At 40.6% G+C, this 14,427-nt stretch overlaps 1 protein-coding gene across 4 annotated transcripts in view; it reads right to left on the reverse strand.

The window, feature by feature from the left end:
* The window catches only part of LARGE1 (LARGE xylosyl- and glucuronyltransferase 1), a 284,069-nt gene that overhangs the window by 143,695 nt on the left and 125,947 nt on the right, over positions 1 to 14,427 (reverse strand). For all 4 annotated transcript variants that reach the window (XM_063154402.1, XM_063154401.1, XM_063154400.1 and 1 more), the window contains one exon: positions 4,308 to 4,591. In XM_063154402.1, coding sequence (XP_063010472.1) covers positions 4,308 to 4,591 — 284 coding nt within the window. The remainder of the gene's footprint in view (positions 1 to 4,307; positions 4,592 to 14,427) is intronic.

Genomic DNA, 14,427 nt, shown 5'->3' on the forward strand with positions numbered 1-14,427 from the left:
AAATCAGAATTTATTCTGTCAAGTTCTTGCCCACATCTGTTCTCCTTTTACTAAATCAGTTTGTTTCAGAATTGAAAGCATGCATTCCTTGCTGTCTTCTAGTAGCTGCTGTTGCCTTGGATGCTGCTTCAGCCAGGACACAGTGAGAGCAGCATTTACTACGCTTCTGAATGCTCTCTTCCACCACAGAGACACAGGCATCCATGTACCTTCTGCTCAGCCTCTCTGTGGTGTTTGACATTACATATCACTTCTATTCCTGCCTGCAATCAGTTAAACGACAGAGCAATAATCCTCAAGAAAACAGAAATCAAGACCTTTTCTCTCCAAGTTTTTTTCCTGCAGCATGCTTCAAGGCTCAGTCTATTCCTCTCCTTTCCTTGATCAACTTTCCTCTCTCTTGTTGTTTAACTGTTAAATAAAGTCAGTGGAAAAACAGATAAGCCAAATGAAGTTATCAGCCGGAACTGCCTGCAGATGTTTGCATCCCAAGGGGAAAAACATTATTTCCAGTTTTCTCCACTCTTGTTCCAAATGCATGTTTGGATTGAGAGCAGCTGGCTGTACCCAGATTCTGGCAAGATATGGCTGTAATAAGCACTTGAAAGAACTTGCAGCTCCTGAGCATACTACTGTAAGCATCACCTCTCAGATTTTGAAAATTGACACTTCTCCCAAACTCTTTTTATCCATCAGCAGATGGCTGGAAGAGTGTATCCCCCATCCCACCAGAACTGGCCACTGTGATTCACACAACCTCCAGACCCAATGACTGTAGCTAACACCACGGACTAAAGCCACATGACCAAAGAATGCTCCAACTTCCACTGCAAGTGTCAGCCTGCCTGTTTGGCTCAACATGTCCCACCAAACTTCTCACACAAGGCTCTGCATGTTACACTTGCCCCTTTAATGTTGGCATTCCATGGCAGTTTTAGATAACACTAGTTACACTCTAGCCTGGATATTTCAAAATCGCTGCAGGACCAAACTGAGCATTCAAAGTGTCCATCTTCCTACAACGCTCTCTTCAAAGTGAGTGATGGATGTGCTCACCATTTGCTGCAGCAGTCTGGACTCAGGTCATTCACTGGAGATGCTTTTGGATAATGTAACTCACTGCAGCAACAAATGAAATGATGATACGCCTGACGATACAGAGTCAATGAATTCTTCCTCTGTTTATACACAGAGATATGAAGAGGTAATCAAAACACTGTGGAAGTGCATCACAACATTCTCCCTACAGGCTGAGGATCAGGGACACCAACTGAACTATTTTTAATTGTAAATAGTTTAGGAAGCACTCAGGTGTAGGTGCTTCAAAGTACTTAAGGAAGCTAAGCTTCTTTAGGAGAGGGAGTTTGTCATACCAAGGTATATGCTAATGTAGCTCAAAACTCTTACCTCAGCCACTACACACCAGGAAAAGCTTGCCTCTAAATGCAGTATTTCATGTTCTGGCATAATATTAATGTGAAGAAAATATCCAAAACCCAGTTCTTCTACATGAAGAACTGGGCCCCAGATCCATACTGATGAGGAATATACAGTGCCTAGATAAGCATGCATAACTATTTTTTCTCCTTGGGCTACTTTTTGGAATGTTGAAATAATGAGTTTTAAAAACCTGTATTAGTCCTTATAGTTAAAAATAATCTTTGGTAAGACATTTCATACCTCAGTAATTTTCCAGTAGACTTTCCATTGTAGATATTTAATCCTTTATAAATAACTGTTGAATGTGATTAAGAGATATTACAAGTATGTTACAAAATACTTGTGTTTGTTTCCAGGGTTTTTTTTTCCCCAGTGGCAGATAAAATCTGCTTTACAGATTTTACAGCAGATGTGTTACACTGCTGATGTTGGTGAGGATCTGTTTTTGATGGCTGTGGAGCACTACACACTTAACCCTACTGAACAACACTGTGGAGAACAGGAACAATACAAATATGCCTCTAAAATGCTTCAAATGTTAAGTATCTTGCTAAGCCACTAAATGCTATACTGCTAATTATCAATTTCCTAATATATAATATCTTTCAAAAATATTTATAAATACACAATTCAAGTAAATGCTCAGTTTAGGGAGGCACAAGATGGAAAGATAGTGGGATAACACTGTAAGAAAAAGGCATACAATTTTGTTAACTTCCACTGGCATTATGCTCTCCTTCTGAAGCCTGTTGTTACTTCTGACATCTGTGTAAGGACTATGCTTACTCATATTTTCAAGGTTTGTGTTCAAATGGTCTGCTCCTGGGAAGGCATGATGGGCATCTGCTCGCTCAAGGGAGAAGCCCCTTGTCTGGGTGTCTGATATTTTTCTTTCAGTATAATGCTGGTCCATTTTAAAGTATCAGAAGAGCTCTCCTGTGATGCAAGAGTAGAAGGCTGTGCCTGGAATGCAACAAACCCACAGCTATTTGATATAGATCACAATTAACATCACATAGATGATGCTTTATCAGAGATTTAATGTTCATTCATTGTAACTGCATTTTCAAATGTTTTAATCACCATTAAAGACCTTCTCAAATTAGATTGTGAAATGTTATCACCAGTAAATCTCTAAGCACAGACTCAATGAAATGAACAACCCATTCCTGGCACTCTTAGTCTCCACCAGAGCAAGAGTCTTCTTCCTAAGAACCTTTGTTTTTCACTACCCAATTTGTCAACTCTTGCTGTGATCTATTCCAGGGTCAGAAGCTAAAAAAAAACTCCTTTGTTTACACATCTATCTGAAACACAGAAAAGAACCAGAGAATGAAAGGCATCAAGATGCCCCTCACACAAACAAGACAAGAATCTACACTAACAGGATAAATTATGAGACCCTTGGCAAATCTGGCAATAGGGAAGTTTCATTTTCACTTCCATTGCTGTAACTGAGTTACTGACTGAATTCCTTAAGAGAAGAGTAAGAAGTTGAGATCAAAATAGCATGCAGTGAAATAGGGGGATGGCAAATAATGTGAGATTTCGTATTTTATACAAGCATTGCCTCCAGCAGAGTGCTAAACCCCACTGAGCAAGCAAACTCATTGGCAAAACACATTACAAACTGTAAGGCCACTTAAACTATCCCTACTTTAAGCTAGTGTTTTTGTGTCCTAGATTGGTTGGTACATTGAACAACCAAGAACTGAGATTCAGCTCATCACTCCTTAATATAATAATAAGGAAAAAGTGAGGTTTGCTGATTGATGGCCTGATTAAAAGAAATGCCAAAAATCTCACACTGAGGAAAATCAGGCCCTCATTATGTGGAGGAGGGAAAATGAAAAACAAAAACCTCCTCTTCCCTCTCCTTACAATAACATTGTTTCCTTTTTTCTGCATTGTTGGACAAAGACATCCAACTGGAAAGCAGCAGTTCATTTTCAAACTGTGTTTGATATTTTCTCATTGAATAGAATTTATATTAAGAGATAGTTAGGATTTCTTTTTCCTCTCGCACCAATTTTCTTTCAACTTTTATCTTCCAAGTGGCAGCAAGCAAGATAGAAGGTGATATGGTATTACCCTCTTTGTAGAAATAAATGGAGGAAGTTATTTTTGATAACTTTATCAGCTGAGATTGGCATAAGGCCTTTAAGCGAGACTTTCTGTTTTGGATCTATTCATATTTGGACCTGTCATCATTCAGACATCTCACAACTAAGTATCTGGATGACATCCACAGAAGCACTGACATAAAATGGCGAAAACCAAACCAACCACACCAAAACGGTCTCAGAAGCAGATTGCCTGTTCCTGCAGCCAAGCACACTGCTAGTGCACGGCTCACACAAAGCACCTGCTCCCACAGCAACATCCAGATACACTCCTCAAAGTGAGTCAAAAGCACAGGCTGGCTCCATGAACCATGATTTAATTAATCACGAACCCTGAACTGTTTCAATACAGGCACAGAAACAAAGAAATAAGGCTTTTCTAAGCACTCTGGAGTCATTATTATTTAAAATACACAGGGTCAGTTCGCCACAGGTCTTTATCTGCAGAGCTGTAGCAAAGTCAGCTAGAAGCAAGGCTTTGATATCAGGTTCGGGTACACAAGAACGAAAAAGACAAAACGCTGTGATGAAATAATAACTCAGAAGATATTCTGATGACAAATGCATTAAAGGCTTTTTTAAAAAGAATAATAAAAAATTATCCGAAAAGTTGCACGCAGCAGACCTTTAAGACGCTGGTTTTGGAGGAAAATGTTTCAGAGGAAGGAAACGGGGATCTGCAATGTCCTTAAGGGACCACATCTACCAAGCTTTGCTTCTGGCACGTTCCTTTGGCATATTTACCTCACACTTCTCCACCACGGGCTGCTGGCCGCACTCGGAGCTGTTCCCCGCCACGATGCCAGCCCGCAGGCTCTCGCTGTCGCCCGTGCCCTCCTCCATGGAGTAGGTTTTGGAGTGGTTGGCGCGGCGGTGCGCGGGGCCCCGGGCCTGGGCCAGGCTGAGCTGCTTGCGCAGCGCGCGGTTCTCCTCCTCCACCTCCCGCACGCGCACCTCCAGGCTCGACGCCGTGTACCGAGGGCTGTGCGGCTGCGACTCCAGTGGGGACAGCGACACCGGCTTCCCATCTGCACCGCAAGGAAACAGAGCACTTCTGTCAGAACACACCAGCTGCATCTTCCTCTCATGTTGGTGTTGTGAGGCAGAGATGCGCTTCACATACAGCCATGTTTTACGCAGACTTGGCACTCCCAAGCCACGCTTTAGTGCACGGTAAACTTGGACAAATGCTGAATTCTACGAGCTACAGGTCCTACTAATTTTCAAATCACACCAAAAGATAAGCATGTGTTTCTTTGTTCTCATAGGGCTGCCTGCCAGTCTCTAGTCTGGGAAGACAGTCAAGAACATTAGGATTTAATTCAAAGGCAATTAATATACAGTTAAATATATTTTAGAAATGTATGCGAGATGAAATAATTTTGCTATTCCCACTTCCTCCGCAGTCAAATGACAGCATTTTGGCAACCATTTTGTGCCAAACAGTAGCCCCAGCTGATGCACATGTGTGGAACAGATGGGTTTTATTCAGCAACATAGTATTATGTGCTTGCTGAAAAATAAGAGATTCGATGCAGAAACGTTCAATACACATGTGGGCCAAATTCTGGAAAGTATTCTGGCTTAAAAAGACTCAGTGGAATTTTCAAAAAAAATAACAAGGTTCAATTCAACACCTTCAAGTAAAGTGTCTCAAAAATGTTTAATGAAAATCAAATTGAAGCAAAGCAAAAGACAGTGAGAGTTATCCACAGTGTCACAACTAGCAAGAAATGTCTTTGCAGTGATGGTATGTGAGTATCTTACACTAAAGTATTTCTCTGATGTAACTTTCTACTTGCATGTATTAAATCACAAAATTATAGAACTAAAAGGTTGAAAAAATCTCTAAGGTAATTGAGTCCAACTGCTAATCCAGCACCAACATGTTCACCATTATACCACATCCATATCCACATCCATATTTTTTGAACACTTCTAGGGATTGTGCTTTTACCATTTGCCTGAACACCCTATTCCAATACCTGACCATTAGGTCATTTTTTCCTAATATTCAAAAAATCTTCTGTGGCACAGCTTGAAGTCATTTCATCTCATCCTGTCACTTGTTGCCTGTAAGAAGAGGACAACCCTCACCTGGCTACACTCTCATTTAAGGCAGTTTTAGAGAGCAATAAGGTCTCCCCTGAGCCTCCATTTCTCCAGGGTAAGCCCCTCCAGCTCCCTCAGTTTCTCCTCATGGGACTTGTGCTCCAGACACTTCCCCAGCTACACAGCTCTTCTCTGGATATGCTCCAGCACCTCAATACCCAGAAAGTAGGATTCAAGGTGTGACCTCATCAGTGCCAAGTACAGGGACATGATTGCTATTTAATGATTTTTCTAGCACAGACAGTCTCATTGGTTTTATCAAACAAGTAACAGCCTGAGCGGTGTATAAAATGGAAACCATGCAGTTATTGTTTAGAAATTCTCCCTAAAAAGTACATTTTTCACCTACCGACTCAAAACTATCTCCCTGCTATAAAGACCTGTTCATTGCTTGTTCTTTTTCATTGTTTCACATTAACACGAATGATGAGCAGTCCTCTGAATTGACTTCATGAAAAAAACTAGTATGGAAATCAAATCCTCAATTCTAATTCAAATTGTTGAGTTATACAGGTATACACAGTTCCTGTTAGGTATATAAATCATTATCTTAATTTTCATCATCATCTGGATAGAATATCTTGCATTTCTTGCAGGCTATCTTCTACAAAAATATCGTAATTTATTAATTTATCATTAGCAACAGTTATGGATAAATCTGAGACTGAAAAATGTCTCAAGACAAATTCTGGAGTTTGGCCACTGACACGTTGAAACTTGAATGCTCCAGCAAATAGCTAATTCAAAATTTAATGAAATATTTGATAAGCTTGATATAAGAAAATAATGGGTGTATCAACAGAGAAATGTCAACATAAAGGACAGAGCCATGCTACAATTAGACATGCAATAGAATACCGAGTTATCTTTCTCCAGCAAGTTTAGAGGGCCTGGAACTGAAATTGTGTTATTTCTCAGCTGCTGATACTCAAGTTAAGGAAACTAAGACTCATTTGGTTGTGATTCTATTGCATCCCCATTACTCGACAGCAAGAGTGTCGAGTAGACACTCTCAGATAAAAAGAAAAACAGCACCTTTTCTCACCCACCTGCGAGAACAACCAACCTGTGTTATCATCAGACACACAATTACACTGCAAATCTAGCCAAGGACTTCACTGGCTATCTTAACTCCTCACTTGGTGAACATCCAGCCAACACAGATATTAACTCATTGCTTCCTGCCTTTGTCACTGAATTCTGCTAGCTTCAAATAATTACCAGAAAAGGCAGCAAGATATGGAAGTGAATCTCAGAACAACATTCATCAACATTTCAAAATAAGGAAAAAAATTAAACATATCTTTACCTATTCTACAGACATAAATCAATAGATCACAAATTATGCTTTTCCAAAATTAAAGCTTTTAAATTTTTTCTTATCTTTTAGAAACAGATACCATTTTGTACATCTGAACAATTGCAGATATACTGATCAGAAAAGTTCAACTGTTTCTACACAGTATTTAGAAGAAATAGCATAGTCTGAGAAAGGGACTGAAAGAAAATATCACCTTGCTGCCTCAGACTGAAGTTGCAGCAGCTATGAGACCAGCCCGGTGTTTATGCAGCCTTGGCTTTAAGTGCCAGTAACTCCATTACTGTTCTCTCAGTAGCAAATATTTCTGCTGGTATGTAAAAGGAGTAAGGAAATCCTCTCAGGAATTAGCTAGCTAGACTCTTCATCTGAAATGTACAACTAGTTGAAATGCACTGATTTACTACATAAATTATCTATGTTTTATTACAAGTTGCTAAGTCCAAGATATTTTCTGAAATTATCTCTTCTGAGTTCATACAGCTGGCAAGTCATGTCTTGTTACTAATACTACTCACTCTTCTCAGGTGTATCATGTACTAGGTATATTTTCACATCTCAGCTCTCTGCTGCAAATGATAACATGACAATTCCAGGACCCATGTGAAATAAAATTATAAAACCAAAAGTGAACAGAGTTTGATCTTAATACTCAGAAATAAAGTAATATTTTAATAAATTCAGAGATCGCATAACTCATAATTTTTGCACATCTGAGGCTGGCAAGGCTGGTGGCAAGATACTATTTGATTTAGTTCTGTGTGTTTCATCTCATCTCTGAAGAAGGAGTAAGTGGATTAATGTTAGGGACCACTGACGTTTGATTGTGTGTGTTGCCTGGTAGAAGAGTTAAACTGATTGTACTGCACTTCAATTTTATAGTTTTTAGTAACTGGCAGAATGCTCTGAGCTGATTCTAGGCACTTTTAATCTAATCTAAATCAAAATAAAATAACATAACACATAATGAGGTCTGTGTGACTTTGGGACTGAAGATGTCCCAGGGAGCGCTACAAGAAACATTACTGTGCTCTGAAGCAAGTAGTATACTTTGAATGGTGTAATAAATAATAATACAGCTTTTTTTATTATTATTCATTTGGGGTTATTGCTCTATTTTTGAACTTTGGCAGTTTCAGTTTTCAACTTTAGGTTTTTTTTTTCTGTGTCAAGCCTTTTACTTCAGACTTGTGCTAATGCAACAGTACCACAAAGACCTGCAAAATTCCACTGTCCACAAAACAAAACCCAAACACAAAGCTGAATAATTACTTCATGGTTGACAGCAGTCAATGACTTATTCTCACACTAGGTCCAACAATTCAGAAAACTTGACAATATGTAAGTTGTGAATTCTATGGATTATTGAATCTTTCTACATATAGGAAATCACTTGAATTTAAGGTAACAGATTTCATTTAATACTAACTTAAGCAGAATGCCTAGGACACTGGACAAAATAAAGCAATCAGAAAGCAATCCAGCAAAAGTAATTTGAAAGGAGAAGGACTGAACCGGTGGCATTTTCTTTCTTACATACAGAACTTAAAGGACAGGCATTAAAGCCAAGTTCCTTGTTTTGTAGTTACCAGACTTGGGAGAGGTGATAGTTCTGAAAAGGACCCAGTGGCATTGGAAAGTCGCCAAGGAAAGAGGCACAGAGAAAAAAGAACATTTATCCAAGGGTTACCTGGGTAATAGAGAAAGAAGCAAAGTGTAGGAAAGTAAAATTTTCTCTGATTCAGAGAAGAAAAATGCAGAAGCAGGCATCCCAAGTTTTCCAGACAACCCTGATCTGAACTAAAATGCTTACAATTGTGTTAGGAACTGAGGTCCATAAAGTTATGGTGCATGTTTTGGGAGGGTTTTTAAAAACTTTTTACATTTTGTTTGTTAGAAGGCACAAACTACGTGTGTTTTGACATCTTGACAAGGTCTAGAGGTTTCTATACGTTTCAGCCATTACTCATCCCCTGCCTAGTGGCATGCAATGCCTTTAAAACAAACTAATGGCACTGAACTCTAGGCTGCTCCTTAGGTAAGAGGAAGTTATGCTGCCCAGAGACAGTGTTTCAGTCTGCCTATAGATATAAGATATGCTTCCATTTCACATTTGTCAACATTTGAAAATTCACATTATCTCTGCCCACTCTGAAGCATAAGAATTTTAACTAAAAGCCAGTATTTTGCAGAAAGAAATGGGATAGCAGGCAGCCATGCTCATTACTCTCCCCCTGATAAGGGATCAAAATCATTTCAAGTTCATTGCACCATTATTTTTTCCCACATCAAGACCATTGTGGAGAACTCCATGGACTCTAATGTAAAAAAAAAAAATAAGACTGCAGTCAGGTTACAGAGACATAAAAGCCTGGTGTAAGCAGATAAACTATCCTTTCTATTCTGGAGTTCTAGCTCAGCTTTAATCACCCAACATCTTAGTACTCCATGCACTGCTGCTCAGCTGGCTGCTCTGGTAGGTCCTGGCTATCTGGGCAGCTATGAATGAAGTTCTTTCTGCTAACACTTTGGTACTTTAGATATGTGCCTCCATGAGTAGGTGCTAAGGCATCCCAAAGTACCTATTCTCACACTTATCAATTTTTTCTCCAACAACTTTTTGTGAAACACTGCAGTGTGATCTCAGCTGGAAGTAGAAAACCTTGCCTGAACAACCATTTTAACAGGGAAACATAGTCCAAGCAATTCAGGTCTGCAAGCACAGAACTTCATCCTAACATGATATGAGCCAATGAAAAGCTCCTGCTTTTCACGTGTCAGAGGCAGAAACTTGTAACACTGAAAGATGTCACAGTAAGTGCACTGAAGGCTGATGTCCACTTGACAGATCACAAGAAGTAACAAGAAGCCTTTTCATACAGTCCAAACAAGTTTCCTCAGCTCCAACAGAAGAACTTCTCCCCATCACTATTAAGTCCTCCTGAGGATGTGGCATGGACAACACATGTGTTAAGTTACCTGTTATTAGTTAGGAGAGGCTGCTTGCACTGGAGATGCCAATCAACCATCAAACTTGGACTCAGTCAATACTAATTGCACTTAAGAACCTCAGCAATTCTTTAAGTACTAAATTTGTGTTCAATTCCACTGCTGTTAAGGGTACTTAAGAACACATTAACATGGTTTATTGAACCCAAACCTGAACCAGTCAATTCCACTGAAGGTCAGCCTTACTTAAAGAATCACGTTATTGTCTGCTATTCATATACAGGGAAATTACTTTCTGAGTGTCCTTTCCTTGAACAAAATAGCCCTCTACAAGCAGTTGATTCAGAAATTAAACATATCATACAAAAAAACCTTCACCCACAGAACACCAGACTTGCCAAGTGCATTGACTTTGCTTGGCCAGTTTTGGCAGCAGAGGGGCTCCAGGGGCAGCCTCTGTGTGAAGCTCCTGGAAGCCTTCCCCATGTCCTAGAGAGCCAATGCTGGATGGCTCCAACATGGACCTGCTGCTGGCCAAGGCTGAGCCCATCACAAGCAGTGGTTCCCTAAGGGCTGACCACAAAGAAGGGGTAAGAAGTCACTACGCAGAAGCAATTGTAGCCAGAGGAGAGGAGTGAGAATACAGGACAGGAACAACTTTGCAGGTACCAAGGCCAGTGCAGAAGGGAGGTGCTCTAGGTACAGAGCTAAGATTTCCCTGCAGCTGTGGGAAGACTGTGGTGAGGCTGATGTGCCACTGCAGTCCATGGAGGTCCACTGGAGGACCATATGCCAGAGCAAGCGGATGCCCAAGGGAGGCTGTAACCCTGTGGGGAAGCCCACCCTGGAGCACGCTTGCTGGTGGGACTTGTGACCTGTGTCGGGGTGTCACCCTGGAGCAGTGTGTTCCTGAAGGACTGTATCCCATGGGAGAGACCCATGCTGCAGCAATTTATGAACAACTGCAGCCTATGGGAAGGACTCTCTTGGAAGAACTTTGTGGAGGGCTATCTCCCATGGGAGGGACTCCACACTGAAGTAGGGGAACAGTGTGAGGAGAAAGGAGATCACAGGTGATGAACTGACCGCAAGCCCCATTCCCTGTTTTCCTGCACCATTACAAGAAAAAAGGGAGAGAAAATCAGGAGTAAATTTAATTTGGGAAGAAGGTGGAAAATTAAGCGGGCTTTTTAGATTGAGTTTTATTTCTCACTACCCTACTCTCATTTGATTGGTAATAAATAAAATTAATTTTCCTGAGTTGAGCTCTGTTTTGCCTGTGACAGTAATTGGTGACTGACCTCCTTCTGTTCTTGTCTTGACCCATGAACTCTTCATTATATTTTCTCTCCCTGTGGAGCTGAAGAGGGAAAGTGACAGTGCAGCTTTGGTACTTGGTGTCCAGCCAGGGTCAAGCATCCACTGAAGTCAAACACAAGTTTGGAAATGTGAGAATGATGGTCTCCTGTTCAATCTTTGCTGTCATTCCCTTGTGTTTGCTGACAGGATCCTGCATGATCACCACTTTATTTCCAAAGAATATCAGCATCATTGTGTGCAGAGGATGGATGGTGATCATAGCTATTTAGCAGGTTGTTTAAGCTCATCATTCTGTTTGTGACCACGCATACCCATCCTGTTATGAAAAAAAGACTAATTTATTCCCTCACTGGCCTACGATGTTCATTACTATCCATCTTAACACAGCACAGGGATCAGTGATGTTTTTTAAAAAGTTTTTTAAAGGAAAGGTGGTACTATCAGTCCCTCTTTTACAGTCAAGCAAGAAGTTGTGGAGTCCTTAACACTCACAGAAAATACCATTTTCAGATGCACAGCTGAGATGGGTCTGATACAGTTTTTCAACAAATAATCACCTTTTCTACATTCCAATTTTTCAGAGGACAGCTACATATCCAACAGTTATAAGCTTAACATTTCTGTAATGCAGGAGTCTGCAAGTTGGAAATCCAGGAAATGTGGGGAAAAGTACTTAGCAGCCACTTGCAATATCATTGTTTTATGAACACCATGTAATGAACTCGGTGGTAGAGACAGAAACAATTCCTCAGGGCAAATTTGACTTCATAAATTAGAAAGTTGTCCCCTGCCTTGTTCATGACACAACTTCCAGTCTCTTAAATTAACTAAATGGAGGGGTTCAAGAACCACTTTCTCTGAATTGCTGCATTTGCTCTGCAGGCAAAATGGGGAAGGGGTTGTGTTTCAGAAAGGCTTTGCAGTTGTACCATCAATGATGGCATCATGCTGCAGAACTGCAGAGAGCTGCTTATGTGCTGGCTGAGCAAATGCAATTCTGATAGGGATTCTCTAATAGGGATGGTAAAGAGTAAAAGATACCAGGTAAAGAAAAAGCATGAAGCAACAGAATGCAGGAAGAAGATCTAAACATAAACATCCTTCTTGGAAACAGATCTGACTTTTTAAAAATAGTTTGTTTTTGCAAAAGAAATATAGGCTCATTAGCTAGTTATGAATGTTGGCTTATTAGCATATTCAAAACAAGGGCCCATAAGTCTTAAAATATTTGCTCATTTCCTTGTCTAGAATAAAGTAATATTTTTTGTTTGTTCTTCTCATTCTTTCTTTCCCTGTTTTGCATTGCCTTGGCAATATATATGCCTCTTCAAGAAAAGAACTAAAAATAACATTTCTCTCCCTTCCACTGGCAGCAGAGATGTAAGAAAATAATATCTTATCAGAGTGAGCACTGAGGGAAAATAAGATTTTATCAGGGACTTGGCTTGACAAAGATAACATGTTATCAAGAGGGGAACTTGGCAAAGATAACACATTATCAATATCAGGAGTAAAGCCTGGGGAAAATAATGTCTTAATACCTATTAGATTCTAAATAAGCCATCTGTGCTCTTGACAAATTGTTATTTTCTCCAAGTCCCATTCCTGTAAAGATGCTGATTTTTTTGGCAAACCACTTCTTTAGCAGTTGGGAAGCGGGGGAGAAAGAGCAGAAAAGAAGCTCCATCTCCCCAAAGGTAGAGGGGTATTCTCTTTCTGCTCAAAAGCTTTGCAGCAGGTCAAGACTGCCAATGTGACAGCCAGAAAGACTCATTTGTGCGGACCCTGAAGGCATATTGCAGGGAAATCCCCTCCAACAACAGTCAGCAAGCAGCCTGCAGAGCACCCTGTGACAGGAGGAGAGGGTCAATGCCCCTTCTGTCCTCTGACCATGCTACCAGGCCTGAGGTGTTGCCTGTAAGGTTTTTGGCAAACACACTTCTCTACAGAAGCAATGACCCTAAGGCTATCCCTTAGCAGCGACTTTTTGTCATGAACAACCTCATCACAATTAGCAGTATACACGTGGGGTACAAATAAATGAGCTCTTTTAGGTCAGTTACAGACACAAATCCCTGTTCAGTTAGAGGTTACCATTCCCACAGCTTAAGCTGACCCAGAGGGTCACACAGAGCTTCTCACCTCCTGCAGTGCAGCACATCCAACTCAGCTTTAGCTGGTCTGAGCCAGCCCAATTGCCTCTGCCCTGAAGCACTGCCCTCTACCACCTCCACCACAACCACTGCCTGGTGGATGCCTGTGCCCTGAAGCTGAAACCTTCTGCAACTCAATTATAAATCTTCAGAGTTTCAATCTGGATGAATTTAAATAAATTGTGGCACCTCCTGGAAAATGAGAAATCCAATTCATAGTAGGATGGACTACTAAACGTCTTAAATGGCAGAATGTGGGTGAATGCCACTGGTTATTCATAGGAATGGGCAAGCAGGGAATAATTAGAAGGGAAGCTGTGGAGGGCCTGTAGGAGTGTGATGTGAATAATAAAGCACACTTAGGAAAAGGCATATGAATGATATCTGCAGGGTAAGTATTTGTAGCCAGCTGAATTTCCCTGGTGTACAGCACAAGTGGGAGAGAAAACAATGGGATTCGTTAATCTGAAAATTTCCTATGGAGAAGCAGCATCTCTTTTTTCATTAACCATTTGGATTTCTTACACCCAGGTATTCCCTGCTCAGGTGTGAGCTTTGTCTTAAGGTGACTACTGGCCCTGATACAGCAGAATGTATAATCAGCAGCAGGCAGCCATTACAGCTCTCTGAGGTAAAGCATGTGCCCAAATGTGTCACTGCAGCTGTACACACTACTGTGACTATCATTCATGGCATGGGATGTAAAAGACTGGAGCTCCTGCTCAGTAATAAACTGTGGAAGAAACAGGAAGGGGAAAAGCCATCATTTTACAGTGTTTTTTAAGAGGACAGAAAGTACATGAAATAAGTACATGTCAGCTTAGAAAATGTATGTATCTATGTTTCTACAATTGCCACAGTAACCACAAGCTAGAGACAAGCATGCTCAATGCAAGCCTAGTAGCAGTTAATTCCAATTCTGTTGCTGGTAATTAGCCTCAGCTGCTCATCAATAGAGGCTCCAGCTGATAATTATTAAGTTAAACTTCTGAGCAGTATTTGCATATGTAAA

The sequence above is a fragment of the Melospiza melodia genome, chromosome 4 (genome assembly GCF_035770615.1).
Source record: "Melospiza melodia melodia isolate bMelMel2 chromosome 4, bMelMel2.pri, whole genome shotgun sequence".
Classification (NCBI taxonomy): Eukaryota; Metazoa; Chordata; class Aves; order Passeriformes; family Passerellidae; genus Melospiza; species Melospiza melodia.